Source organism: Bipolaris maydis (assembly GCF_028858645.1).
Source record: "Bipolaris maydis strain C4 unplaced genomic scaffold PSV08scaffold_10, whole genome shotgun sequence".
Lineage (NCBI taxonomy): Eukaryota > Fungi > Ascomycota > Dothideomycetes > Pleosporales > Pleosporaceae > Bipolaris > Bipolaris maydis.
In genome coordinates, this window is record NW_027093866.1 from 768103 (window position 1) to 795950 (window position 27848).

Below are 27848 nucleotides of genomic sequence, written 5' to 3' on the forward strand. Positions count from 1 at the left end.
TTGGCCCACAGCAAAGGGCATTACCACATGGCAGGCACCATTCTTTTGCGCGAACCTACCTTGTCGGCACCAAATTTTGCCATGTACCATTCCTTGGTACCTACAGCCGTCACACCGAGATTGGTAGCGACGAATATGGCTCCACAGACCAGAGTCCAATTGACTAAGCTGCCGTCTGGGGCTGCTATGAGCGACAGCAATGCGTACACGACTACCTCGCAAGTGTAGTGCGGACAGAGAAGGTTGGGAAACATGGGATGAGACGGGAGCTGGTAGCCTTTGCTCTCCGTGCGCAGGCGGTAGAGGTAGGCGTGGTACGAGTGCTGCAGCATCTGGGCCGTCATGACTGCCGGCACAAGGAGTGCGTTGGCGGATGCGGTGCCAGGCGTCTCGGCCCAGATGGCGGCGTTGATGGTCACGTAGAAGAGAAGGCCGAGGAGCCAGTGGGCAACTGACATTGTGCTCTTGCTGGCTGAAGTGTAGACATGTGACTCGAGCACGCGCCGCAGACCCTGAAGCAGCAGGAGCGCCCAAACCACCTGTTGCTGCCTATGCGCGTGCCACACATGCATCTGCCATGCCCACAAGAGCGAGCAGGCTACTGAGGTGACGTAGAAGTGGCTGAAGAAGCCGTGGGGGACTTGCAGCGAGGCAGCATAGTCGAGAGCGCGACTGAGGGCCGAGGGCTGGCGGTGCTGGCGGTGCTCCTGCTTGTGCTGGGCGGGCGGTGTAGTGGCACGGGGGCCATAGGCTAGAAATCGGGTGCGTAGTGCAGGAACGGCCTGTATGACGAGGATCTAGTAAGCCGCAGCGGTTAGTGGTGGGCGCGGGCGGAGCTGAAGTGGTGTCGCGATACAAGAAGTGAGGCAGCAAGGTAGAAGGCACGCAGGAGGGCGGGCAGGAGGGCGGGCAGAGGCGGAGCCATGGCTGCTGGAGGCGTGAGGAGAGCGTGTCTGTTGGGAGGGAAGGCGACGGTGACGGCAGCATGATGGGACAAGCACAAGGGCGGGCTGTGCTTGGCGCATCCACGGGCCAACGGTGGCAGTGGTTGCAGCCGCAAGTGGCTGGCGGCGCGGGTTTGGCTGGGGCCGTGGGTGTCTGGTGGCATTGTGTTATTATTATTATTATTATCATTATCATCGTCATCGTCATCATCATTGTTATTCGTGTTGCGACTGCAGCCAGGCGGCGAGGGCGGCCATGGCTGTTGTCTTGCTAGCGGCACAGGTAGCAGTAGCAGCAGCAGCAGCAGCAGCGACAACGACAGCAGCAGCAGTGTTGTGGGCAGGTAGGCCGCCGCTGGCGTGGACCCAGCATGACCGCCCATGGGACTGGCTGGGACAGCGCATGGCGGCGCATGGCATGGCATGGCATGGCTAGTATGCGTGTCTATGTACATACAGGCGACGTCGAGTGCCAGCGCCAGTCGCCTCCGGAACCCACGTCGTCGCCCTCACCTGGCCATGGTCGTCGCCCGCGAGCGAGCCAAAGCTGTAACCCGCACTGTGCGCTACGTGTCGCAGGTAACGATAGCCTTTGCGCGCTCACCACCCGCCGCCTGCGTGGCCATGTCGCCGCGCGTGCTGCGTGCGCCCTTTGCATCCCTCTGCCCTCTGCCCATGCCGCCGCAAAACAAAAAACCACCATGGTCGACGGCATGCACACATACATAGACGCTCGCATCCACCGTCCGCCGCCGCTGCAGCAGCTCCAGCTCCAGCTCCAGCTCCACGCTGGAGCGCCAGCCAGCAGCACCCGCTCCAGCAGTAGCCGCACCCCCGGCGCAGGCGAGAGTGCAGGGTTGTGTTCAGGAGAGACGGGGCCCGCCTAGGATCCAAGCAAATGGCGCTCGCCGGTGAGTGGTGCAGCGCCGCCTGGCTACTCGCAAGCCTCGATTGTCTCTTCTGCGGCCTCTCGCTCAACCTCCACTGCTGTTCCTCTCTCCACTCCACCCTGCGCGACCACCCCCCCCATCACGCCCTCAGCGCCCACTGCCTCTCCCTGGTGCCGCTGCCGCCTGCACGCCCATTGTCCCACCCCCCTCCCTCGCTGGGCAGTTGAGCGCCGTGTTCCTGCCGTCTGCGCTCCCTCCCTTCCCTTGCTCTGCCGAGCCAGTATGAGGCAGGAACTGCAAGTGTCCTGTCCTTTATCGTGATGACCAGTAATGCCGATACTCTCGTAAACACGCCCTCCGCCCCCGTTGGCATCCTCCACGACCGCCCTCGCAGCTCCTCTCCACGCCAGCCCCACAAGCCCTCTGCTGCTCTTCCTTCGTCCTGGAAGCCAGACCACGCCGAGCGGCCGCCTGCCAACCACGACACCCATGACGACCAGGATGCAGAGCCCGAGTCCGAGGCCGAGACGGTCGTCCTGTCGCGCGACGAGAATCCTGCTGCTGACTCCAAGCTGATCAAGACGGAACGCGTCGATGATGACGATGACGACGACCACAGCAACAGCGACGCGACACGCCTGCGCTCCATCAAAGAGGAGCCGCGTCTGCACTCGCCCCAGCCAAACGGCCGCCAACGCACCACCAACCACGTCAAAATCAACGGCGCAAAGAGCCCGGCCCCTTCGTCTCCAAACACGCGCACAAAGGACACCAGCCCCAACGAGGTCGCCAAATCGCGTGGCCGCAGTGCCTCGACTGTTGACAATCGCAAGCGCAAGCTACGCGATGACTCGTTTCCGTTTGAGCCTCCGCGACAGAAAGCCAAGACCGACACGCCAGGCTTTGGCCGCCCACACAAACGCTCCCAGTCCACCCAATCCACCGCCACAGGCATTGCCGGTCGCAAGCGCCGCGAAGTCACCAACCTTGCTCTGTCCAACGAGGAGCATTGGTCAGGTTCCAGCTCAGATCATTCAACCTCGCCCCAGCCATTGTCTGCACCCCATCTGCAACAGCATGTCCGAGTAAAGCGCTCCACACATCGCGCTCTCACTTCCCCTGCGCGTACCATGCCCCACCGAAAGATAGATCGGTTTGGTGCCACCCGTCTTGCTCGAGAGAGTGAAAAGGGCGATTTGGACGCGGTCAAAGAGGCTTACGAGGAGGCACCAGACGAGCTGGACCAGCCCGACTATGCTGGAATCACTCCATTGCAAAAAGCCTCGCTGCATGGCTGGGCGCCTGTGGTCCGTTATCTCATAAGCAAAGGCTGCCGTACCGACTGCGAGAGTCACGACCGTGACACGCCGCTCATCGATGCAGTCGAAAACTCGCATCTAGACGTAGTGAAGCTTTTGCTCAACCAGGGCCAAGTCAATCCCCACCACTCGAACAAAAAAGGCCAGCGCGCCATTGACGTTCTTGACCCTGAAGACGAGGACGCGCCTGAGATTGAAAAAGAACTAAGAGAAGCAATGAGGCAACGAGTGGATACCTCTACCAACGACCAAGAGCGAACCCAGAAACAGGCCAAAACTGCTTCTCGCCTCTTGTACAACGAATTCAATGTCGAAACCCTCATCGAAAAGGCTGGAGACGGAGATATCCTGGCCGTGGGAGAACTGATAAACAGTAACATCAAGCCAAACATCACCTGCGGAGTTGCAGCAGCCAGAGGTGGACATTACGACATCCTTAGCATTCTATTGGCTAGCGGCTTGAAGGCCGATCCCGACCCATCCAAACACCCAGAGACGCCCATGACAGTCGCCATTGGGCGTGGATACCTGAAGATCATACAGCTACTTCTTGAGCAAGACAACTTCAACCCTACGCGGAGGAACAAAGACAACAAGACGTACTATGAAATCTCAGAAGAACGACATGGTCCAAAATGGGAAGAAGAGAGGGACATGCTGAAACGCGCTTGTGAAGAGTACCAAAAAACTCATCGAAGTCCACGAAGAACCAAAAAAGAAGCACCGGTCCCTGCGGCCAATCGCGTCAAGAGAAAACCATCTCCACGACGGGAACGCTCCTCGTCACCTCAAGCCGAGCCGAAACGCGCCAACTTTCCAAAATCCAATACTGTATCCTCCGCGCCTCAAAAGTCACGACGGTTAATGTCCGGGAAGGAAAAGGCCTCTCGAGAGGGTCAGAGGAGGAAACGTGTCGTAGAAGACGACTCGTCTGAAGAGGAGAGCGAGGAAGACGTACGGCCGCCTACACGCAAAGTCAAGCGGCGGTCCTACAGCGAAGGCGAAGGCGAAGAGGCAAAACCGGTCAGGAAAGCTCTGAAAGCACGCTCAGACGACAATGAATCCAAACGTCCGGTTCATGCACGGTCAGACGAAAGCGATGAAGACCACGGCGCAAAACCTCCGGTCAAAGCAGCTGTGAAGCCATCCAAACCGATCAGCGCCAAACCAACCCCAGAGGTCGATTCACCTGACGAACGGAAGATGATCAAGAACAAAATTAAATACAAGACTGTGGAGGAGAAGATAAGAAAACGGAGGCTGTCGGATGCATCAGCCGATGACACTAGTGTGAAGAGGACTCCCACTGTATCTGCCAAGTCGACACCGGCTCCACCTGAAAGGGTAGCGACACCTGAGGTGGAGCGTCTGAGGCGTCAGGAAGAGCAACAAGCACAGGCAGAAGCGAAACGGAAAGCCGCCCAGGCAGCGGCCGAAGCCGAGGCCGAGGCCAAAAACAAGGAAGCAGAAGACGCCGCTCGTAAGGTTGCAGAAGCAGAAGAAGCAAAGAAGAAGGCAGAGGCCGAAGCAGAAGCCCGACGTCAAGCAGAGCAAGCGGAAGCTGCTCGTATCAAAAAAGAGGAGGAGACGCAGCGGCAAGCGGAAGAAGAGGCCAAGCGTCAGAAAGAACTGCTGGAACGCCAGAATCGTATTTCAAAGCTCCCTCGAGCCCTACGGCGAGCCTGCGAACTAGGTACCAATCGACCACTCCACTTTTCAGGCGAAGAGCTCGGCGTCTCAGCTGTCTTCCTGCCACTCTTCTACGCAAACGCTCAAGATCTCAAGGACTCACAGGCCTTGCCCGGCAAGACCTACGTCTGCTCATTCCAAGTAGTCGGCATTCTTGGACTGCCTGAACTCGATCTAGCTCACCTCGATGCCCCTTACTCAAACTGGACCCGAATTCCCGTCAATCGTACACAACGAGATGCAATCCTCCGGCAATACGACGTTGCACTTCTAGCTCAGGATTTCCGATTCCCCATGGAAGGTGCTCCAGACTTTGACTACGCGAAAATTCAAGAGAGCATCAAAGAGGCCAGGAACCAATTTGCAGCAATGGAAGGTTTATATTGGGTTGAGGAATCCCTACTGTTTGCTGAAGTGGACAAGGTGGAAGCACTCCGCCCGTTGCTGAACGACATGCGTGCTGAGTGCAAGAGACGGCGAATCCATTTGGCCGATATCAACGACGAGCTGCCGGAGAAGAAGCACAAGCCTCGCAAGAGCTTCATGGATATTGTGCTCTCCCAAAATGGAGTGAACAATGCTGCTCGCACCACCACCACCGCTACTACTACTACTACCATCATCAACGGCAACGGCTGAAGAAACGAAAGCATTTAGGTTCACTAGTCACAATTAGCTCGGAACGGCCCAAACAGTAGCACAAATTGCCGCGCCAGCGGAGGGGGCCGACAGCAGGGTTGGAGCGTCTAATCGAGGTCTGGAATGAGTCCAGGGGGACATAATACGTAGAAGTCGGCCGCGGAATTGCATTTTGCAACCTTGCTTGTTCTCACATCCATGAGCTATGTACTTGGCATGGAACGCCAATCATCATCAGCATTTTGTTGGAAGGCTACGGCGTTACGATAATTTCCATCTAAACGTAACGATTCCGGCCCACATTAGAATTATTTTTGCTCATGTCTGCGACCCAGAAAAAGGGCGGATGGATTGGAGAGGAAGGGGAGGGGGGGCAGGTTCAAGTGAAATAAGCATGAAAGCCAAGAGAACAACTTTGTCAAAAAATCAATGCATGATGGGAAATTAGGAAATTTTCGTGTTTGACCTTTGGATTCTCGCCCAGAATGTGATTGCATGGGCTGTTTTTGATATTTTAGGGATTATCCTTGTCTCTTTTGACGAACACCCCACTTTTAAAAAGGATCCACATTCCATCCGAACTGCCCCGCAATTCGGAGCTCGGAGCTTGCATCTGCCTTCACCTTTTCGTATCAGTCTACACTGGTGAGGTGTGTGACTTTATTTTGTTGCGTGTTCTTGAAACAAAGGCGCTCGCCCGCTGAACCCCGAGTACTACACTTTACCAAGTCCAAACACCCAGCCAGCCTCGTTACCTACATACTACCCTTTCCTCCCCTTTACCATCCCACATATACACACACCCACACACCCACCCACATATATATATATATATATATATATATATATATTCCAGCCCTAACTCCAAACAAACCAACAAGAAATAAACAGCAACCATGGCCCCCAAGAACAAAGGCAAAGGCAAAGACGACTCCTCCAAGACAGATGCTTCAAAGGGTAGTGGCAGCGGTGGCGGCAAACTCAAACCAGCAACCAGCATCAACGTCCGCCACATCCTGTGCGAAAAGCACTCGAAAAAGGAAGAGGCGCTCGAGAAGATACGGAATGGAGCCAAATTCGATGATGTAGCTAGGGAAATGAGTGAGGATAAGGCTAGGCAAGGTAACTTTACCCCCCTCCCTTTCCTCCACCCCCACCCCCCCCCCTCTCTTTCTTCCAATCACACGGTCATAATTTTGGGTTTACTCGTTTCTCATTTTTTATTTATTTTGTCGTGTAGGTGGTAGTCTAGGCTGGAAAGTACGAGGCAGTCTGATGCAGGATTTTGAAAAGGTGGCATATGAGCTTGAACCGAGTACGACGGGGAATCCGAAGATTGGGGAGGTTAAGACGAGTGAGGGGTATCATATTATTATGGTTGAGGGGAGGAAGTGAGAGTTGGTTAAGTGAGGTGATGGTGGTGGTGGGAGAACGATTTTGTATGACTTGAGAGAGAGCGCGCGATATATGGCATTAGGGAAAAGTATGGAGTGATTGATACCCTGGTAGAGGAATGAGAATTGAAAGGGATTGATATATGTACTGTGGTACTTGGTACATGTTGGAATATGTTGATGAGGGGATCGTTCTATTTCTAATGGGCCACTGGGATTCCGTACGCCTTTGTTTACAGCACGTCCTCTATCTACGGAAGTGCCCCTGAGAAACCCTCTGCCGCTCCATTTCTATCTTGTCGACACGGAAAACCCACGTACCTCCAACAGCACGTATGGCCAGGCAAGACGTCGATAAAGCACAGGTACGAAGAAAGATCAAAGCTGGCGAGGGCTTGCCCCTGTTCTTCCCTTCTATTGCGTCCAATGCACGGATATGGAGCCTAGTATGCACATGATCCGCCCCATAGAGTAATTGGATATCGTGTAGAATTGAACGCCGCGAACGCCGATGCTCGAATATGTCAATTGTCCAGAACCATTCCCAATGCTCATAGCGTCGCTGCTGCCTCGACGGCTCCCGCAAGTTTGAACGTTTTCGGGCTTGAGATGGATATTTCGACGGGATACTTCCATTCCATAAACCTGGCCCATCCTGTTCCATAGTCAGCATCATGCCAATCTACTCTTTGTTCCTTTATGTTAAAGATGACGTACCCCAGTACGCAGCTTTCCTGCCAAAGTATTTCCCCAGATACGGCACCATGACCATTGTCAGCAGCAGTTCTAGCTGCTGCAGTGATTCTTTCCATTCCCGATCCGCATCTGACATGTATTCTTCCTCATCGACCGACGAACTTGAAGAGGAAGAGGGTAGGGAATCAACCTCGTCGACCGAGGAGTGCTCGACGAAGCTCTCGCTATTGCTCATCGACATGGCGGATTCGGTGGCGGGTGACCAGCAAAGGAAAGCGTTGGATGCGTGACTCGGAAATGCGGATTACCACCAGAACATGGGACAATTGTGAAAGCGCAATCGTGCAATGCGACGAGTACCTGTCGGGCTACGTCGGCGCGTTTGGTGATGTGACGCCGCAACCAATGAGCGGAGGTGGGGCTTGGACAGTTCTCATCACGTGATGCAAATCTTGGCTCGCAGCGTTCGACTCACACATGTGCGCTGCGGCCAAGTTCAAGGCCGCTGTTGCCCACGTCTGCTCGACGCCACCACCAACAATCACCCGCAAATAGCGAACACATCGAATTCTTCCTACAAGAATTACTACTGCAACACCGACGGAACAATCTCTGTACAACCGCAATCATGGCTGATACTGTACGTCATTTGACCCCACGCTGGGCTGTTCGAAATGGGGGAAGTGGGCATTGGGAGAAGAGCCGGATGCAAGACCGCAGGTGATCTTGCATTCCTATACATATTAGAGCGATCTGCAGTAATAGTTCAACGCAACTGTTATTGTGATCGCTTTGTATACGCTTGCATCTGGCTTTATTTTTTCCTTCTTCTGTTAAGGGCAGGCGATGCTACACTTCCCGCACATGGACGGCAGCTTGATGCGATCTTCCTCAAAAAGCTTGTGCTAACATGACTCTTAATACAGGCTGAGGTTCCCGAACGCAAGACCCGTAAGTCTGTTCAATTTTCTGAAGGCACCACGATCGTCGACAGCAACGGCGAAGTCACCGAGTCTCTGGAGGTGAACGGCGGCAAGGAATCTGCCGAGGGTCACTCCTCTGGTGGCGGTGAGATTGCTTGTGTGTAGGCAACAAAAAAACATAAACTGACGGGTAGGGCAGCGGGCGATGACAAGGAGGTCGAAGAGGTCACCGACATGTTCGCTGACCTCGCCAAGAAGGTAGGCATATACACATGTCTTGATGTGCAGCGGGATTGCTGACACAAGTACAGAAGAAGAAGAAGTCAACCAAGAAGAAGGAGGGCGAGGAGGATGACGGTGCAGAGGGTGATTTCGCTGCGCTGAAGAAAAAGAAGAAGTCCAGCAAGAAGAAGGTCGAGGATGATTTCGAGGCTAAGCTCGCCGCTGCTGGTGGCGAGAAGGCCGAGGGCGAAGAGGAGGCTGCCGCTGCTGAACCAGAAGTGCAAGAAGGTGACATGATGAAGGGCACTGGCATTTGGCAACACGACCAGACGACTCCTATCAGCTACAACCTCCTCCTCAACCGCTTCTTCACACTCCTTCACGCTCAACACCCCGATCTCGCCAGCTCAGGCACAAAGAGCTATAAGATCCCGCCCCCACAGTGCATGCGTGAAGGAAACAAGAAGACTGTTTTCGCCAACCTTGCCGAGATTTGCAAGCGTATGAAGCGTTCAGACGAGCACGTTGCGCAGTTCCTGTTTGCCGAATTGGGTACGAGCGGTTCATTTGCCGATCAGAAGCGTCTGGTCATCAAGGGCCGTTTCCAGCAAAAGCAGCTCGAGAACGTGCTCAGGCGGTACATTGTCGAATACGTTACCTGCAAGACTTGCCGCTCGCCCGATACGGACCTGTCCAAGGGTGAGAACCGTCTCAACTTCGTCACTTGCAACAGCTGCGGATCAAGGCGTTCGGTCCAAGCCATCAAGACTGGTTTCTCTGCACAGATTGGAAAGAGGCGGAGAATGGTGGCCTAGATTGTTCATTCTTATTGTGCGGGGTTTACAATGTTCAATGTTATTGCATGGCTCGGCTGGCTGGGCTTTTCGGTAAGCGGGCGCGCTTTGGACGGCTGCTTTAATGAGGGTCTCTCAGCGACATGAGGATGCTGGTGTAACATTTATTCCATGGGTAGTTTTGCGTACGTGTGGAATCAAAATGGATTCGGAATGATGAATAATGAGTGCAAGGATATCCAGTGCCAATGTGAGGGTTTTACGTGAGTGATGCAAAGATTGAAATATCGTCGACTTGAATTCACTCTTTTGGGGTATATGGGTATGATTCTTGCACCACATATGCCTATTTTAGTTTGGCCATCTTCTCTTGACAAGATGATACTACCTTGTCGGTTTAGGTGTTTAAGCGGCGCTTTTGTTACACATGATAGGACAGGGAATACGTTCTTTGTCAAGTCGATGACACTTTTCATGATGTCAGTCAAAAGTTAAAAGATACATAATTTGCCTAAGCTCGCAATGTGTCACCAGGGAGTCTAGGCTCAACAGCATGCCTTGAGCTTGGTTGCTGGAGCACAAAAAGTCAAACTCGCCCTTCACCCGTGCTTACATGATGCAATATGAGAGTTCACCTTTTGCACAGGATGCACGGGTGTGCCTATAGGGCGTAGGTATTTTTCATGTTTCGCTTTCTTCCTTGTGAGATGGCTTTTGGGATTTGCTGGGGAACCAACGAAGATGAGACCGAGTATGCAACCTGTAGCAATACTTGTGTTCTATAAGAAAGGCAGATCCGGCTAGACTCTACGTAGTGTTGGTGAACTGGTCTACGGTTAGCGTGTATCCCTTTAGAACAGCAGTAGATATTCTTCAACTGTTCAACAGCCCAAGCTGGGACCAAGTACCAGGTCAGCTATCCTCTCAAAACAGCTTGGTTTAGTGGTGTTTGTCGCATAGCGTATGGCCCCCAACGACATGGGTATGCAAAGACAGGGGGACGGCCTACAAGGTATTGATGTGAAGTCCGGCGGCACAGAGAGAAGTGGCAGAAACACGGGCTTTGATTTGTTCGTCGTGTAGTAATATGCTTGTGCATCCCCCAACCTAACCACCCAAACGACTGCAGGCGCCTCCGTCCCGTTCCTGGTGGATCGCACATGCAAAGACATACCAGGTTTGTGCAGCGTCGTTGCAGCAAAAATGGCAGCTTGTGCATGAACTACTATGTGCACTTGTGCTGCTCACCCGTCGCACCCACTGGGCGCGTGCTACTACCCAGAGAGCCCAAGGCGAATGCGGGGCGCTGATTCGGCGGTTACAAGTCCACCCCACTAACCAACAGGATGCGCGCCCGAGGCTGAGCAGCTTGACCAAGAAGACAGGAATGGCGCGCGCGGTTAAAACGCCTGTCCATACTGTTTGTGGCTGCTGATATCTCCGTAGACGAATCTAAATCTCCCTGCTCTTTCCTTCCTTCCTCTCTCCCGATTCTGCCTTGAGCCTGCGATAACCCTTCTTGCATCGCCCTTTGAGCTGCTCACTGCTAAGGCAGCTCCCGAATAAGCAATGTCAGGACACCAGCCAACTCCGCCACCAGGCGGGAACTATTACCCTCGTGAGTTACATGCTGTAAACACTATGAGGTAGCAACTGACATTGGCCAGCTCCTCCCGGTATTTCTCTCCCATCTAAACTTGTTTTCCAAGTAAACATTCTCCTGTAGATACCCTTCTGACGTATTTCAGACCAGCAACATCAACAACAGTACTTCGCGCCCCCTCCCGGCGGCCAGTCCTACCCACCACCACCCTCTTCTCCCCCCGCACACCAGCAACAACACTACCCACCCCCTCCAGCCGTAGGCGCCACCACACAGCATCACTACGCACCCCCGCCTGAGAAGCAACAATATGCGCCGCCACCCGAACAGCAGCATTACCCACCACCAGGCCAAGCGCAATCGCCCCCACCGCAGGCGCAACAACAGCAATACCAACAGCAGCCCATGAGCCCAGGCTTTGGTGGATTTGCTGCTGGAAGCCCAAGCGCAAGCCCATACCCGCCTGAGAAGCAAGGACACCCAGGCATGGGACAACCGCAGATGAGCCAACAGAGTATACCACAGCAACCGCAGTTTGTAGGCGCAGGGGCAAATGCAGCGCCTGCAACCGTAGCGGCCGATGACGTTGGCACATTCAACGGAGGAAGTTTCCGCGTGAGCCACCGGGACACGAATACGATTCTTACCATACAACTGGCAATGGGCTGTCCATTTACCGTGAAACCAGGCTCCATGATTGCAATGTCACCCACCATGACGCTAAAAGGCAACCTCAAGTTCTCACTCAAGAAAGCCCTCATTGGCGGCGAGATGTCCAAATCCATATACACTGGCCCCGGCGAATTGCTCCTGGCTCCCCCGGCAATCGGCGACATCACCATCATCAAGCTCGGCGGCAACGATACCTGGAGTCTGGGGCGCGACGCCTTTCTCGCGTGCACGCAGGGCATAGTGATGGAGCACAAGAGCCAGGGTATAAGCAAGGGCATGTTCAGCGGTGAGGGGTTCTTCGTGTACAAGATTAGTGGCACGGGAATCCTGTGGTGTACGAGTTTCGGGGCCATTATCAGGAAAGATGTGAGTCTTTTTTTTTCTTTCTTTCTTCTTCTTCTTTTCTGTTTCCCATTTCTCATCTAAAAAAACGCACCTTTTCCCTTGGTAACTTTTTTTTCTTTTAAGTGAATAATTTCGTACTGACATATGTGATTTCTTTTGCTAGCTTGCCGCCAACGAGAAATATATCATCGACAATGGCCACCTGGTAGCGTGGAACTGCAAGTACGTGCTTGAGCGCGTGGCCAGCGGCGGCATCGTGAGTACCATGGCGGCAGGCGAGGGCCTGGTGTGCAAGTTTACGGGCCCGGGCACGGTATTTATGCAGACGAGGAATGCAACGGCGTTTGCACAGTTTATGGCTTCTCATGCTACGGCGTAGTTTGGAAGAGTAGGACGGTTAGGTGGGGGGATGGGGTGTGTGTGTAAGTTGACTTTGAATTATTCTTTGTGTAGAAATACCTTTGGGGAAGAAATTTATGGATTATCACGTTTCGGTGTACTCTCCGACTATTTTTCTTTCTTTCTTTTCGTTCTTTCAAGACTCATCATGCATGAGGTGCTGGCGCAAGATGGGAATGAAATAGTCAAGTAAAGATGATGTTTGGTCATGCCAAATGCTTCATTATTTTTTCCCCCTTTACGCCCCCCGGGCTATTTTGTCTAAAATAGGCGCATTCGAAACTAAATCAAAGATTTGCTCATGGCCAAATCAATCAAACGTCGTCTTCTTACCCTGCGACTCGACAATGGCCTGACTTGCCCTCGGGGCACTCGAATGCGCAGCACCACTCTTGATGGTTCGCGGATCCACCTTGCGCTTCGACCCATTGCCTCGCTCGTTGTTCCCACGGCCTGCTTTACGATCCCCACCGCCGCCTTGATCAAAGTTCCTCCAGCGATCCGGGTTGACGCCATCAACAGCCTTGACGGGCTTGTCCTTGCCCCACCGCTTGTTGTACCTTGTCGTTGCATCTTCGGCAAACTCGCAGCGCAACTCGCGCCCCATGAACTTGCTGATGAACCATTTCCTCTTCTTCTCGGGTTTCGCATCTTCGTCGTCATCGTCGTCGTCGTCGTCGTCGCTATGGCCCCTTTTGCCCTTCTTTTTGAATTCGGCCGCGTCTTTGAATACGAAGCCCTTGACGGCCCATGTGGCGGATTCGACGTCGGCGAAGGTGATCCATGCGTAGCCCTTGCATTTGCCCGAGTCTTCAAAGGTAGCCATGTGAATGTCTTCGATGTCGCCGCATTGCGCGTAGTGTTCTTGCAGGTCTTGTTTGGTCACGTCGAAGGAGAGGTTGCCGATGAAGACACGCTTATTGGGTGGGTGCCCGGATTTGTCTGCGTTGCCTGCGCGGCGATTGTCCTGGCCTTCTTCTGTCTTTGGTTTGTCTGGTCGTCCCTCGAAGCTCTTTGCGTTCTTGATGAGTAAGGCGCGGCCGTCCATTTTGGTTTCTGTCAGGGCAATGGCTGAGTACATTGCTAGTTCTGTGGAGAAGTCGACATATGCGAAACCCTTGTTCAGAGGCTTGGTTGTCCAGCTTGGATTGACCTTTGTGGGTGGAGGCATGTGAACGCGGGTTATCTGGTCGCTTGCGATTTCTGAATTCTCGGACAGAAATGTTCGCAGTGAGTCCTTGGTCGCAGACCATGGCAGGTTACCGATCCATACACCGTAAGCTGATCGCTTGCCGTCTGCATCCTTGGTCCCCTTTGCTTCGCCATCTGTCTTTGTGCCAGCGTCTCCTCCTTCTCCCTCGGCGGCGGGTGCAGGGTTCAGCTTCGCTTTCTTTGCTTTGCGGGCGGCTTTCTTGGAGACGGGCTCCGGGAGGTTGACATCGATTTCGAGCTCTTCAGGCAGGGTATCTCGTTTGCGCTTCTTTGCTGGTGTCTCTGCTTTTACTGGTGCTTCCTCTTCACTGGCGCTAGCTTCTGCGACCTCATTCTTGGGCTCGGACTTGGAGCGCTTCTTCTCTTTCTTTTCCTTTTTGTCTTTTTTCTCGCGGCGCTCCTTCTTGGAAACGGCGAGGGCGTCGTCGGAAGAGGTCATGTCGATATCCTTGGACATTGTGTTGTGCTTGATGGTTGGTCTAGCTGCATTGACTTTGAACTTTTTTCTGGGTCCTGCATTTTCGCTTCCTTGCAGCCAGCGCTAGCACTAGGAGAAGACGGGCTTAGTCATGTTCTGTCCACGCTAAGCACCAGCAACGGGTGTCTATCACTATCACCATCACTATCGATAACGACTTCCCTTGGCTTGGTTCTTACGACTCGTGCGCATGGTTCTTCTGACAAAGCTTGCACCTGTGCGGTCTTGAGTGGCTCTCACCCAGTGCCAACAAGTTCTGTTGTGGCGCCAATCACAACGAAGCCGTTGCGCGACGTGGCGATGCAGGCTGCGTTGTACTCTACGTAGGGGCCGTTTGAAACACCGCACTGGAGAAGGGCCCCGTCCACGTACAACGGCGTTGGCATTCTCACCAGATATGGGCCGGAGCGGCGAAGCGGCGAAGTGAGGCGAAGACATGGACGGCCGTCTTTCCGGTCTTGACCATGTTAGTGAAACGCTATCTCAGATGATCAGCTGGTACACTGGGCGGCCATCACGTGCCGTCAAATTGGGTGGCGTCATCAGGGCGAGCAGGACCGTCTTTGGTCAATTCAAGCAACGGGCGAGGAGACAGCGAGGCAGGTTGAAGGCAAAGGCAACCATCTTCTGGCGACGAGGGGCTCACCGACTGGCGACGTATCCTGCAGCCTGGGGCGGTCCACAACCACTGGATCGACGCGGCCAGTCCAGGTACAGCACACTGCCAGAGACATGCACGACATCAGCGCCGCTCCAGCTTCGGCTTCAGCTGTGTGAGACGAGCCTCTTGCCGGCGAGCCTTTTACTCAGCAAAATGGGCAAAAAAGAAACATCGCCCGCCCCCCCAGGCCAGGACTGTGCCAGCCTCCAAGTTGGAAAGGGAAGCTTTGGCAGTCCGGTGGCCGCGTCGTGCTCACTTAGCGTGCCCTGGTGCTAAGCACTGACCCCACTCAAGGCAGCTACCATTACACGTCCAGCTGCTCCGCTGCCGTCTCACTTGCTCCACCTCCACCTCCGCCTTTACATCTCCATCACCCTCCCTCAACAGCAACTCTCTCTACACCTGTTGCTGCACTCCCCCCCCTCCCCCCTCCGCTCGCAAACAGCGGTGCCCGGCAGACTGCGTTTGCTCTGTCCGCTCCTTTGTGCACTCGCCTTCACCGCCAGCCTTGCTTGCCCATCATGGCGGCGACTAACCCCGTCCCCGTGACGCTCGACACGCCCATCGTGGTCAAGGTCCTGTTTCGCGGCCAGACGAAGAAATTCAAGCTGCCTCTAAAGGACCTTGGAGCTCATGTGCTTCCTGACAAGGTCCGTATACTCCCATGCAGCTTCATGTCCGGCACATGCGGACCGCAACTTGGCTCTGGAATGTGGCGGATCACTTGAACATGCCAGTACTGACTGTATGCTCGCTCACAGCTCCGAGCTATCCTCGCACTCCACCAAGACAAGGATGTTCTCTTTGAGCGCTACTCCGACTCGGCTGCTGCGTACGTCACCTTGGACGCCGACAAGCCCCAGGTCTACAAGACGCTCTTCCGCGCTGCAAAGGCCAAACTCAAGCTTCGTCTGAGGGTCTCCATTCCTGGCGAGGAGCCTGTGCCTGCGCCCACGCCTGCGCCTGCAGCACCTCAGGAGACACCCGCCGAAGCTCACGAAACGAGCTCGGATGATCTTGCCCAGGAGAAGGTTGTCACGCCGCCCGTTATCGCTCGTTCGCCCGACTCCAAGTCGATTCGCTCAATTAGCTCTGTTTTGCTACCAAAGACCAACGAGAAAGAGCAAGAAGCACCAGTGCCTAAAGCTTTCACGACTCAACAGGGTAGGCATCAACCACAAGATTGGTCATAAAGCATGTGGCTAACATGGAACCCAGATTTCTTTGGCAACCTCACAGCTGCTGGCAGCAACTCGAGTCTTGCCTTCCGCCCCAAGCCAACCAACGTGTGTACGTCGTGGGTTGTGTACTGCAACAACTGCAACGAGCCCATGGAAGACGAGCACTACCACTGCAGCGTATGCGACGGAGGCGACTATGACCTTTGCCCGGCGTGTGTCAACAATGGCATCCACTGCCCCGGAAACAGCCACTGGATGGTCAAGCGCTTCGTCAAGAACGGCGTCGTTGTGAACAGCACAACCCAGCGCATTGCACCAAAGGCCAAGGCCGAGGCGGAAGCCGAGGCCGAGACCGAGCAGCCTCAGGAACAAGAGGTTCCTGGCGCCTTCACCGAGGAAAAGCAACCTGTTGTGTATGAAGAGGAGCCAACTCGCACCTGCAACTGCTGTGTCAAGGTTTTGCCAGAGAGGGAGTTCGTCACATGTGTCGCTTGCGATGACTACGACCTTTGCCTGCAGTGCCACATCAGCAACAAACATGGTCATCACCCTGGTCACGCTTTCAAGGCTGCCACTAGTGAGACTGTCCTACCCACTCTCGCCGATTTCCTGTGCAACTCTGGAAGGAATGTCCGCCACTCGGCCGTCTGCGATGGTTGCGACAAGTTCATTTATGGCGTTCGCCACAAGTGTCTGAACTGTCCTGATTGGGACTACTGCACGGATTGTGTAAAGAACGCCAGGTTCATTCACCCCCGCCACCGCTTCGTTCCCATTTACGAGCCTTTGGCTGAGCCAATGAGCAGCCCCAACCGCCACTACGGCATCTACTGTGATGGGCCTCTCTGCAAAGACAAGGAAAACCTGTCCTACATTGAAGGCATCCGCTACAAGTGTGCCGTCTGCCACGACACAGACTTTTGCCAGAACTGCGAGGCCCATCCCAGCAACAAGCACAACCACACGCATCCTCTCATCAAGTTCCAGACACCTGTGCGCAGCGTTAGCGTAACAACTGTCAACGATGACAAGGAGGGCAAGTTGCTCTCTCGCCTTGGTGATCGTTTGGCTGCCAGGCGCTCTACCGCCACTGAGACTACTTCCGTCGCTCCTTCTGTGGCTCCTTCCGTCGCTCCTTCTACTAATGCCGCGACACAAGTCCAGACTATTCTTGATGTGAAGCCAGAGGAGTCCCAGGCTAAGAAGGAGAAGATTACCATCAGTGATCTTCTCGTCGACTCCATTGAGCCAGTCCAGGAGAAGGTCGTTGTACCTGCCGAGGAGAAGCCCGTCAAGTCGGAGGCCATTCCGATCCCCCGATCTGAGACCGCTGCGGATGGACTTGATGCCCACTTTATTCGGGATACCATTCTTGATGGTTCCAGGATCTCTACCGGCGCCACATTTGTCCAGATCTGGACTCTTCGCAACCCAGGACCAAATGCCTGGCCTGCTGGATGCAGCGTTCGCCACGTTGGTGGTGACAACATGCTCAACATTGACAACAGCCGTCCATTGAGCCACACGGATCTTGCCGAGGCCAGCGAGAGCAACGTCTTGGATGATGCCGTTCAGCCCGGTGAGGAGGCTCAGTTCCGTGTTGTCATGAAGGCGCCCCAGCGTGAGGGCACCGCAATCTCATACTGGCGCTTGAAGACTCCCTCGGGCATGCCCTTTGGCCATCGCCTGTGGTGTGACATTGCCGTCATTGCTGCACCAGCACCCGCAGAGCTACAACAGGCCACTTCCAGGCCTGGTACTGCAACCACTTACGAGGTTGCTCCTAGGTCTAACCCAATGTACGAGCGCCTTGTTCAGGCAAGAGCCGAGAGGGAGAGGGTAAAGCACATGCGCCAGACTCACTTGCAGCAACTTGAGCAGAACCACCATCAAAAGATGGAGCAAGTGCAGCGTGTTCGCAAGGCTGCTGTCGAGCGTCTTCTCGAGCTCCGTCGCAAGGAGCATGAGGCTGCCCTCGCTACTATCAAGCAGGAGCCCGTCTCACCAAAGGTTGAGACTGCCCCTGAAGAGCCAGCTGTAGAGGCAGTTGAAGAGCCAGTCGCCGAGCCAGTCGCCGAGCTCCCCAGCCCAGAAAAGGCCTCGGAGCCTGAAGCCGGACCTTCATCCTCTGGCATGATTTTCCCTCGGCTCGACAAGGAGTCACCTGCGTCAAGTACCTATCAGCCATCTCCTGCTGCCCAGCCTATGTCTCCTCTTTCCACAAAGAGCACTGTGGCTCGTACTATTACTGTAGCTTCGGATGATGAGTTCTTCGAGGATGCCGAGAGCGTTGCACTGCACTCCGACGATGGGTTCTTGACTGACGAGGAGTATGATATCCTCGACGCTAGCGATCAGGAGATGCCATAAGTAGATCTCAGAGAGGTCATAGGCTGGGCATATTTTCAAGTGCAAAAGCCCGCAAAATGCTTTAGGCCGGTGTTTCATGGATTTGGGTTCCGGGTGTTCGGCTTATGGATGGCGTACAATGTGGTATTTCAACACACTCTCTAAGCAGAAGGCGCTGGTGTGCCACACACGCAACACACTGCGCTGTGCGGGCGGCACCAGGTCTGCTGCCGTTTTCTTATCCCTTGCGAGAATTTGAACCTTTCCTTACCTCTTTCTTGTGTCATGTAAGTGTAGTGGGTAATTCTATTCTCTTAACAGAACGTGTGCATCCGATCGTGAAAACTAGTGAGACTAGGCTGGCCCAGCCAGCCTTGGTGATTGATTTGCAAGCAGGGATGACTACGTCTCTACGGATAATGTATGTTTGGTGGGTTACACAGTGTGTGTTTGACATGATACATCGTCACACCATCGGCTCCAAGGAGACCGGCACGGGTTTGAGAACTGAGTGAGTTCCTTACAATCTGACGTGTATCTGATGGTGAAGAACGTACCAGTGTCACAAGTCATGACGTAAATCTCTGTTATACACCAAAGTATATTGGCATGACCGACTTCATACATACCGTAACTCTTTCCATTGCGAATAACAACCCTTCCATGGTTCTTCGCTGCCCCCATTTCCCCACAAAGCTACACCGACGTATCGCAGGAAAAAGACAAATCGCTTAACCCAAAGTTGCCTGTCGTCACCCATAATATGCCGGGAATTACGAGTCAACCGCCTAGGAGCCGCACGGCTGGGGCCCCGCCCATGGCGTCCGCCCCGAATGCGAAGGATGGAACCAGCCCCACTTGAATTACTCGTACTTTTTCCCTCTGCGTGATCACTTTTTTTCCAATTCCTTTCCCCTGTATTCTTCATCGTGTGGGGTTAACATTTGCATTGCGGTACTGAGGAGAAATGTGGTTGTGGCGCATTCCAGGACATGGGAGCTTACAGATTTCAACAAAGCTATGATCGAATGCATGTTACCAGGTCCATTTTGCTTACGCAGTTGAACATTTTAACTCCTACAACCTTTCAATAGCTATTGAATTTGCTGCATGTCTGGTTGTGAGTTGCATTTTTCCCCCCTGGCCACGCAAATTGATACGTGTTGCATCTAGAACGGCTAACTCAGGACAAACAAGAAAAAAAATTAGAAGGCGAGTCCTCAACTAGTATTATGAACGATAGACGGGAAGTAGTCCATATGTTCCGCTTGAAGGAGTGCCCACTGCTCTTGTTGACTCTGGTTGTAATACACAGCTAAAGCTGCCATTCCAAGGTTTCTAATAAGATATGGTGTTTCGCTGCAATTTTCAAGCATAGAGTTTCGCCACTGCCGCCCACACATAGTTTACTCAGTAAGCCCTTGATAGAGGTGTGCCATACAGTAAGAATAGTGAGACTGCGATATTGGAGCCAGTGGGAACTCTAGAACTGAAGTTGATCTGGAGATTTACCACGAAAAATACCATACCGACTGTCTATAGAGTCACCGTAACACGTCTGCATTAACTGAGGTCTGCGATCCACCATCTTCACTCATTTGTGCGAGCATATGATAATCTCACACCAACAAACATTATACTTAACAAATTTGATGCTCCCGCCATGATGGATTACTGTTCATGTTGACCATTTGGGAAGGCACTCGGCACAGCGAGTACGCCAGCGTGGATTGACGAAGACTTCATGGTTTCTGCGCAAAGACAGAATCATTTTGCGTCGAGAAAGATCTAGTGATAGATAGAAAAGACGGCAAGAGCTGTACAGTATATGAGAGTAGGGTAGGGAATGCAACCGTGTATCTCAATTGTCCATGTCCAAACAAACCTCGTTCAACCATATCGCGCATCGTTTCATTAGGACAAGGCACTGGTTGCTCCATCATAGGTTGATGTAAATCATGTGAGACAATGGTTGGATTTTGAAAAATGTAAAATCACCAACGTTGAGGTGCATCAGTCAACATGAATTCACCGTGGGACAATGGGTTTAGTGCGCTTGCTAAAGCGGATAGGGATATGAGTCCAACTTGCGCGGGTTTGTCATAGCACTCACTCCCGACAAGACTCTTCAACTGCTCCATTTGCCAAACGTGCTATACCGACTGCCGCCTAGAATCATGAGCGCGAATCCCAGATACGAAGGCTACAACAATGAGGGTAGCCGTGAAGCCCAGATTGCACTTTCTGCGCTTGCGCGCACCCTTCACATGAACCCGCTAATACTCAGGATTGCTCTTTCTAATGCTTTCGATCTGCTGGAAACCACCGGTGGCAATCCCACGCTCGCACTGCACATAAGCTTCAATCGGCTGAACTACTGTATCGACAGCAACACACTGGATAGGATCATCGCAACTTTCCGTGATGCTGTTGCATTCATGCTCAGTGACAAAAAGGGTAAGTGGAACACGAAGCGATGATGCTCCATGCTGATGAAGTTGCTCAAATCACACAGCGAGCACGCAGACAGCTCCAATACCATACTACAGTCAAGTTCATACTCCTGCAGCACCACGGTACCGATGCATCGCACCAAAGGTTGGCTATAATATTCAAGGGGAGTCTATAGGCCATGGTGCAGGTTTCAATGTGCCCACTGTGCCTTCAAATAGGGGCGTGAACTTGCCATCGTCGGTCGGAGAGTACGAAGCAATTCTGAGCCAGATTGTACAGGGAGGTCATCCTATGGATTTCATCAACAAGGAGTGGAAATAAATTGCTCTATCTACTGGGCTTGAGAAGCCTGTATTGGACAGGCTGTCTCTCGTTGATTTTCCAGAATAAAGATCTGGGTCTCAGGTTAGTTAGTTGTGATGTATCATTGGCAATTGAAAGTGATGGTTTGACGGAACGAAGAATGTGTCGACGATGGAAGAATAGTAGAAATTATCAAAACTACATCAACAATATTGATTGAGGATGTCCATGAAATTGTGAACTACTCAACGCAGTCTTTGACGGCTGGTCATCAGGTTCAACCCCAACCCCCCCCCCCCCCTCCAGTCTCCACTATTAGCAACAATAGTATGAATACATGAGCAACTCGCCCCCTCTGCTGAAACCTGAGAACATTTTCCAACAAACAGCGAACAGGCAGTGGAAGTGACACTGGTCTGCAGCTGATCTCTCGCTTAACGGAGTGAAACGGCTTTTGGATAGTGAATTAGGTATTTTTCCTTGGTCTGCCTTGGTCAGCCTTCACTCCACACCGTCGGTGCCTTGATAGAAACGTCATTTTCATCTTCTAGCCCCTCGTGCGAACGATGACCCTTCAGCATATATATGGCCCACTGCCAACCATATTTCTCCCTTCAACAATCTCGACAACCAATACAATCAAGTAACTCGATTACCAATACAACCGAGTGACCATGACCGATCAAAACAACGGTCAAAACAATACAGACAACCCACCCCAGCGGGGTGGATACACTCGCTTCATAGAGTTGGAGGAGTCGTTGTTTCCCGACAACGAGGGAGACTTCGCCTCCTCCTTCATGAATCCCAGAAGGCCGGGAAATCAATCGGATCGGCGTAAGTTTCAATGATTCAAAACTTGCATATCTTTCAGCAACTAACGTTCTCCCGTCTAGCTGCTCCCTTCGACCCGAGGAATTCGGGCGAAGCCTGGCGTTATGTCAGGAACAGGGTTTGGACTGGAGAAGCATTCATATATGCTTCTCCTCCCCGGCCAGAGGAGCCAATGGATTTTGACCCATCACAAAATCCATTCTTCTCAAAAAATGGCACGTCAGAAGTGTCAGGATCCCCACAGGCCGGGGAATCGTCGTACTTTGGGAATCCCCAAGGTTCCGGTTCTGGTAAGAATAATACTACTACTCGATCGTTACTTGTACCTTCTGCTAACACACCACTCTACAGTTTCCGGACTTCAAAGCTCCCGTGGCACGACAAGTCAATCGGCCACGAGAAAGCCCCGACAACAAGACAAGGACAAGTTCCAATTTGTCGGGTGGAACGATGAAGCCAAGCGGACGCTATACCGCTGGAAACGGATACTGAAGAAAGGCCCGTCTTTCTTCCTACACCAGTTCCCGGGGGAGACCGAAGCATCGGTGCGAGATGCTTGGGACAAGTACGGCGAGGAAGGGAAGCGGCTGTACGAAGAGTGGGAGGCTGCAGAAGAGGAGTAAGGCGCGATTGCCACATTTTCCAAACCTTTCGAATAGCCTCCCATTCTTCGAAAACTTCAGTAACATAGGCTTGGGGGTCCGTACGACACACGCACACACCGGCAGTGTGGAGGGAGCTTCCACAAAGCCAAAGAATAAAGCCGCGAAAAGAATCCATCCAGACAACAAAACCGGGGTGGTATCCCAGACGGAGTAGATCTGGCTATCCTCAGCGATATCATCAACAATATGCGCGCTCTCACGAACCCGAGTCAAGTCCGTAATACAATCGCCAAATCCAACAGTCGGGCGCGTGCCGGTTGGATTTGCACGTGGCGCATCACTGACAAACGCGGCGAATAGACGAGATATGTCCTCCCTCAAGAGGCATGCTCAGCCAAGTACAGTCAGTCGAATGCAAGTACGCGAGAGAACCCGATGCTGGTTCCCAGCGACGACGAAATCAAGAACGAACCCATTGTCGTCTCGAGTGATGAAGACAACGAAGTCCACTATATCTGGACCAATCGAAGAGCCGACTACTTCCTAGATGGAGAAATGTTGATGGCAATTCATCTAGATGGTTTGCTTTGCTGTAGAGTAAATTTATAACTAGAGGAAAGAAAAATAAATAAAAAAACACCGTGAGATCCCCTCACGGGAAATGCTAACGTGGGATTTGAAGATGGCTGTAGTGTATGGATATCTTCTTCCTCTGTTTAAATCTTTCTTTGTAGATGATATCATGATGTAGGACTGAGATTTTAGCGAGGATGAACGAAATTTCGAGAGTGGATGTGATCATGATGCTTGGAACGGTGGTAAGATAGTACATCGAATAGGTAGGACTCAACAAGATTGATTGGTGTAATGCGGTGTCAATGGCAACTCTCAATTTTTGTGGGCAGCAGCTCAAGCTCTGCTGGTACTTGAGTAGTATATGCATGCTGTGAATACGGAAAGGTCTAAGCCTTGTGATGTTGCAGTTTCGGATTTGCGGCTGCGGTCACTTGGTGATTGCGATTACAATCATGTATTTACGACAGGTGGTATTGATGTTGTTCCTCGTCATATGATCTATTCACGTGGAAGATTCAGCCAATCACCGCCGGCGTAGCAGGCTCGGATGCTACCAACACCCGCAGAGCTGTGTCGGGTTTGACAGCGGACTATGTAACTCGTGTCGCACACGTGCGACAGTGATTTGAGTGGCATCCGGTGTCACTTGCAGTACGATTCCGCCTGGTGGTGGATCTACTTGGTGTCAGGTGTTACGTAGTTTCTGCCCTCCCAACGGTACGTATCAGACGCGAGCGAGACCAAGCAGATCGCTCAGTCGCATCAATCTACACTATACCTACCTCCACGAAACCACGGACCATCAATTTATCGAAGAAACGTTCATTCTTTTCACATACAGCTATAGCAGAGTTTGATATACTAAACAAATAAAGATAGGTGTTATGCATTGTTTGATTCGAAACTCGCTTGCACGCTAAATTTGGGCGTGCGTAGTACTTCCTTACTAGTATACACAACCACCGTCTTCTAAATCATTCTTGGTGTCCGTGGCGTCGCACCCAGAACAGGCACATGAAAAGCTTGACGAAGATGCTTGGTCTTCGGAAGTCTTGGAATGAGCACCCGTAGAAGGTCCAGGAGTCCACATCACAAATAGCTATGAAGCTAAACCGAGCTGTGACGATCGTGTAACGTAGAAAGCGCGCTTTCGCCCCATCACACACCAGACCTTGGTGTGCATTAGTGTTTGACACACGGTTTCTACCATGCGTAGTTTTTCAAGCATCCAGGCAATGTTCTAGATGCGTTGCATCTGGCGTTTGTCAGTGACGCCAAGGACGATGCCCAGGACGGATGGCGGACGTAAGCATTTTGCTGCTAAGACTCAACGCCTGTCAGTGGTAGCACTTTGATATAAAACCCATCTGGAGTGCCCTCATAGCTTGCTCGTGCTTCTACACTCATTTGACATTCGGTTACACTCGCTGCCGGACAGTCTCATTTCAAAAACTCATTCACTTCGAACAATCCCATTTCAATCAACATGAGAGTCACTCTGGATTTGACATTCGGACTCGCACTTTTCTCAACCGTCAATGCTTATGTAATTTCTTCTCGCAACGCTGGAACGGACAACGTGCTTCCTTCCCGGAGAATCGGAGCAGTACGTAAATCATAGCAGAGTGACTGCTACTGCAGCCCACTTTAATCAGTTTATCTTGAATACTTACACCTATACTAGGTAAGAGGCATTTCCTCATCACCCCGCGCCACTTCTATCCAGCGTGATGCAGACGTCGGCCATGGAGTTCACCGCCGCAATCCTCAAGGCCTGATGATCGGAGGTCTTACTCTCGGTGGACCAGGTGGCGGCATTACTGGAGATGGCCTCAACCTTGGTGGCAACGGCAACAATGGAAACGGCACTGCGATGGATGCGGGAATGAAGGGCAAGAAGCCTAAGAAAGGTAAGGGAATGATGGGCGATAAAGGAATGCCACCGATGCCACCGGGGCCACCGGGATGCGCCGCTCCGCCGCCCCCTGCTGGAGGAGGCTCAGCTGCTGGAGGAAGCTCAGCTGCTGGAGGAGACTCATCTGCTGGAGGAGGCTCAGCTTCTGGAGGAGACTCATCTGCTGGAGGAGGCTCAGCTTCTGGAGGAGACTCATCTGCTGGAGGAGGCTCAGCTTCTGGAGGAGACTCATCTGCTGGAGGAGGCTCAGCTTCTGGAGGAGACTCATCTGCTGGAGGAGACTCATCTGCTGGAGGAGGCTCATCTGCTGGAGGAGACTCATCTGCTGGAGGGCCACCGGCGCCACCGGCGCCACCGGGATGCGCCGCTCCGCCGCCCCCTGCTGGTGGAGACAAGCCAGCACCCCCTGCTGGAGGAGGCTCAGCTGCTGGAGGAGGCTCATCTGCTGGAGGAGGCTCAGCTTCTGGAGGAGACTCATCTGCTGGAGGAGACTCATCTGCTGGAGGAGACTCATCTGCTGGAGGAGACTCATCTGCTGGTGAAGGAGCATCTGCCGGTGCTTAGGCGGAGTCTGTGGGCGGAAACAAGGCTACTGAAGAGTCCGAGCAGTTCTCTGAAGAGTCCGGTATCAGCCTTGGCAAGTCTGGCGAAGCTGCGAACCTTGGCGGAAACCTAGGAATCACAAAAGGCTCTGATGGTAACAGTTCTGTTGGCGGCAAGAACGGTATCAACGTTGCCGCTCGCGGATACTAAGCAACTGTTACAGTCAACAGCGAGGTGTGGATCATGGAGATGTCTCTATCCAGCCTCTATGCTGATACATCTCACACTTTTTCTCCACATATTCAAGCAGGTGGAACGTCTCTTTCATGGTGTCGAAGCTGGCCATGTTTCGCGTTGTTCAAGATTGTTCAAGATTGCTGCCTTCCCTCACCCGGTGTATGGTAGTGCGGTGAGATAGTTCATAGTCCATCACTTGTAGATACAAAAGAATGTTATTCCATGCACCTTGAACATTTTTTTTCATGGTTTTTTCTTAGGTTTTGCCTCTGCTCATTTCGCACCTCACTCAAATGATATCCAAGACTGATTTTGTACGCGTGAACGGTGAAAGGGGTGCACTGTGCAGGCACGGGCTATGAGTCACTCATAAGGTGGCAGCGACCTGAGTCTGCTCCTGACATCTACACCTCACAAACACTCTGATATCTACTATCAACTCCGACGTGATGACTTCTACAGGTATCGGCGACGGCAAGGACGATGCTGAGAACCACCCCAAAGGTTTGCAGCAAATTCATCAACCGATGGACGATGCCGTCATGTTGCATGGCTCCAAGTTTTCCAATGAAGCTGTCAAACAACCTACTCTGACTGAAAAGAAACAGTCATCATCCTGGCTTGAGATGAATGCGTTCCAGCTTGAGATTCAGCGCTTGAAAAGCGACATTGATACGCGCAACGCTTACACCCGGAGTCTCGAGCGGGACAATGCAAAGACTGCTTCTGTGATGTTGGAGAACGAAGCACTCCACAAAAAAGTGAATGAGCTTGTCAAGAACTTGGACAGCAAAAACACCGAACTATATACGCTCAGAAGTGCCGTCGCTAGCTCGGCCAATATAGCTGAAGAGGCAGCCCACATGCGCGTCCAGATGGAGGCTTTCCCAATAATTTCTCTCGCGCTGGCGTTTTCGATGATCAATCTGTTGTTGGAGTCTACGAAGCACGAAGCCCAGGCCGATGACACTACTCGTACCCAGGCTTCAGTCAATGACCTGCAGGTAAAGCTCACCGACGAAAAGAACATCAACAAGCAACTCACTATGGAACTCGCTGAGAGTAAGGATAAAATCAAAGACATCACTGGTGTAGCCAAGACCTTGAGATCCCAGAACAAGGGTATTAAGAGCAAGGTCAAGGAACTCCAAGAGAATCTGGGTTCTACCGAGAAAGCTCGAGATTGGTAAGTTTGCCGCACAGTCATCCTATTGTATTACAGCAATCTCCACATTATTGTCAACCACTTGATCGGAAGACCACGACCCTTGCTGTCGTCATCATTTTATTTGGCCTTTTATATTCATAGAACATTTTAGCCCCCAGATTGATTGACATGTATGCAGGTACTACAAAAATTATACTCAGACATTCCAGCGCTGCAACACACTCGAGCAAGAAAACGCTGCACTAAAAGAAGAGAAAAGAGGCCTCTCTGAGAAACTGACCAATCAACTACATAGCCTGGGTGGTTTAGTCACAGACCTAGACCTCGTTCAAGAGGAAATTCGCATCTACGTCTGCCCGCATGACGACTTGAGAACCATCTACTCAGCAACAGCAAAAGTCACACAGTTAAAGAAAGCGTGGATGATAGCAAGCGAGATTTGGAAGCTCTGTGAGGACGAGAACAAGTTCCTGAAGGCATATGAGACATCAAGACAAAACATTCTGGAGCATCACCGTGCACACGAGAGGGCACTGCATAAGAATGGACATCTTAGGAAGAGGATCAAGGCGGCGTTTGAAGAGCTGGATCAGAGGAGGCAGTTTTGTATCAAGTACACCTGAGGGACTTGTTACATACCGGAGATATGGCTGCCGTACCGCGAGGATGTGGTTGTACTGGCGATGTGTGAAATACTCAAAATGATGCTGATACATCAGAGACGTAACGCAAGTACGCATACGTACTCAAGCTAATTCAATCCATAAAATTCCACACCTCAGCCTCTTTCCTCCAAATACCCT

General features: G+C 52.5%; 12 protein-coding genes across 12 annotated transcripts; 9 read left to right on the forward strand and 3 right to left on the reverse strand.

Moving 5' to 3' along the window:
* Positions 1–20: 20 nt before the first annotated feature.
* Positions 21–1108, reverse strand: PSV08DRAFT_363799 (uncharacterized protein; the record flags this gene model as incomplete). Its single annotated transcript, XM_014227829.2, has 2 exons — positions 21–797; positions 857–1108. 2 exons carry the CDS (start codon positions 1106–1108, stop codon positions 21–23), a joined length of 1029 nt encoding a protein of 342 aa, XP_014083304.2.
* Positions 1109–2154: 1046 nt separating this feature from the next.
* PSV08DRAFT_205918 (uncharacterized protein) lies at positions 2155–5939 on the forward strand (the record flags this gene model as incomplete). The annotated part of the gene is made up of 1 exon (XM_014227828.2): positions 2155–5939. The coding sequence occupies one exon, from the start codon at positions 2155–2157 to the stop codon at positions 5479–5481; it is 3327 nt and encodes a 1108-aa protein (XP_014083303.2). The 3' UTR covers positions 5482–5939.
* Positions 5940–6377: 438 nt separating this feature from the next.
* Positions 6378–6876, forward strand: PSV08DRAFT_363801 (uncharacterized protein; the record flags this gene model as incomplete). The annotated part of the gene is made up of 2 exons (XM_014227827.1): positions 6378–6603; positions 6722–6876. 2 exons carry the CDS (start codon positions 6378–6380, stop codon positions 6874–6876), a joined length of 381 nt encoding a protein of 126 aa, XP_014083302.1.
* Positions 6877–7162: 286 nt separating this feature from the next.
* PSV08DRAFT_313462 (uncharacterized protein) lies at positions 7163–7909 on the reverse strand. The gene is made up of 2 exons (XM_014227826.2): positions 7593–7909; positions 7163–7530 (listed from the first exon to the last, which is right to left on the reverse strand). The coding sequence occupies exons 1-2, from the start codon at positions 7810–7812 to the stop codon at positions 7427–7429; spliced, it is 324 nt and encodes a 107-aa protein (XP_014083301.1). The 5' UTR covers positions 7813–7909; the 3' UTR covers positions 7163–7426.
* Positions 7910–8078: 169 nt separating this feature from the next.
* On the forward strand, positions 8079–9755 carry PSV08DRAFT_205920 (domain found in IF2B/IF5-domain-containing protein). Its single transcript, XM_014227825.1, has 4 exons — positions 8079–8211; positions 8498–8639; positions 8694–8752; positions 8806–9755. The coding sequence occupies exons 1-4, from the start codon at positions 8200–8202 to the stop codon at positions 9529–9531; spliced, it is 939 nt and encodes a 312-aa protein (XP_014083300.1). The 5' UTR covers positions 8079–8199; the 3' UTR covers positions 9532–9755.
* Positions 9756–11079: 1324 nt separating this feature from the next.
* PSV08DRAFT_403317 (tryptophan RNA-binding attenuator protein-like domain-containing protein) lies at positions 11080–12915 on the forward strand (the record flags this gene model as incomplete). The annotated part of the gene is made up of 3 exons (XM_014227824.2): positions 11080–11128; positions 11259–12151; positions 12294–12915. The coding sequence occupies 3 exons, from the start codon at positions 11080–11082 to the stop codon at positions 12507–12509; spliced, it is 1158 nt and encodes a 385-aa protein (XP_014083299.2). The 3' UTR covers positions 12510–12915.
* PSV08DRAFT_183686 (uncharacterized protein) lies at positions 12840–14180 on the reverse strand (the record flags this gene model as incomplete). Its single annotated transcript, XM_014227823.1, has 1 exon — positions 12840–14180. The coding sequence occupies one exon, from the start codon at positions 14178–14180 to the stop codon at positions 12840–12842; it is 1341 nt and encodes a 446-aa protein (XP_014083298.1).
* A 1221-nt stretch (positions 14181–15401) lies between these two features.
* PSV08DRAFT_226664 (uncharacterized protein) lies at positions 15402–18731 on the forward strand (the record flags this gene model as incomplete). Its single annotated transcript, XM_014227822.2, has 3 exons — positions 15402–15530; positions 15642–16044; positions 16099–18731. 3 exons carry the CDS (start codon positions 15402–15404, stop codon positions 18429–18431), a joined length of 2865 nt encoding a protein of 954 aa, XP_014083297.1. The 3' UTR covers positions 18432–18731.
* A 1856-nt stretch (positions 18732–20587) lies between these two features.
* Positions 20588–21185, forward strand: PSV08DRAFT_249134 (uncharacterized protein; the record flags this gene model as incomplete). The annotated part of the gene is made up of 2 exons (XM_014227821.2): positions 20588–20867; positions 20926–21185. The coding sequence occupies 2 exons, from the start codon at positions 20588–20590 to the stop codon at positions 21183–21185; spliced, it is 540 nt and encodes a 179-aa protein (XP_014083296.2).
* Positions 21186–21841: 656 nt separating this feature from the next.
* Positions 21842–22624, forward strand: PSV08DRAFT_353436 (uncharacterized protein; the record flags this gene model as incomplete). The annotated part of the gene is made up of 3 exons (XM_066092862.1): positions 21842–22004; positions 22064–22291; positions 22353–22624. The coding sequence occupies 3 exons, from the start codon at positions 21842–21844 to the stop codon at positions 22622–22624; spliced, it is 663 nt and encodes a 220-aa protein (XP_065948792.1).
* Positions 22625–24668: 2044 nt separating this feature from the next.
* Positions 24669–25850, forward strand: PSV08DRAFT_353437 (uncharacterized protein; the record flags this gene model as incomplete). Its single annotated transcript, XM_014227819.2, has 3 exons — positions 24669–24788; positions 24867–25635; positions 25696–25850. The coding sequence occupies 3 exons, from the start codon at positions 24669–24671 to the stop codon at positions 25848–25850; spliced, it is 1044 nt and encodes a 347-aa protein (XP_014083294.2).
* A 476-nt stretch (positions 25851–26326) lies between these two features.
* On the forward strand, positions 26327–27668 carry PSV08DRAFT_353438 (uncharacterized protein; the record flags this gene model as incomplete). The annotated part of the gene is made up of 2 exons (XM_014227818.1): positions 26327–27063; positions 27224–27668. The coding sequence occupies 2 exons, from the start codon at positions 26327–26329 to the stop codon at positions 27666–27668; spliced, it is 1182 nt and encodes a 393-aa protein (XP_014083293.1).
* Between the last annotated feature and the right edge of the window lie 180 nt (positions 27669–27848).

Bases quoted from the DNA above. Each gene is read 5' to 3' on its own strand.
- PSV08DRAFT_313462 (XM_014227826.2), bottom strand. From the start codon at position 7,812: ATGTCGATGAGCAATAGCGAGAGCTTCGTCGAGCACTCCTCGGTCGAC. The intron at 7,531-7,592 runs GTACGTCATCTT...ACTATGGAACAG, and splicing joins CAGGAAAGCTGCGTACTGGG to GATGGGCCAGGTTTATGGAA.
- PSV08DRAFT_205920 (XM_014227825.1), top strand. The intron at 8,640-8,693 runs GTGAGATTGCTT...CGGGTAGGGCAG, and splicing joins GGGTCACTCCTCTGGTGGCG to CGGGCGATGACAAGGAGGTC. The intron at 8,753-8,805 runs GTAGGCATATAC...ACACAAGTACAG, and splicing joins TCGCTGACCTCGCCAAGAAG to AAGAAGAAGAAGTCAACCAA.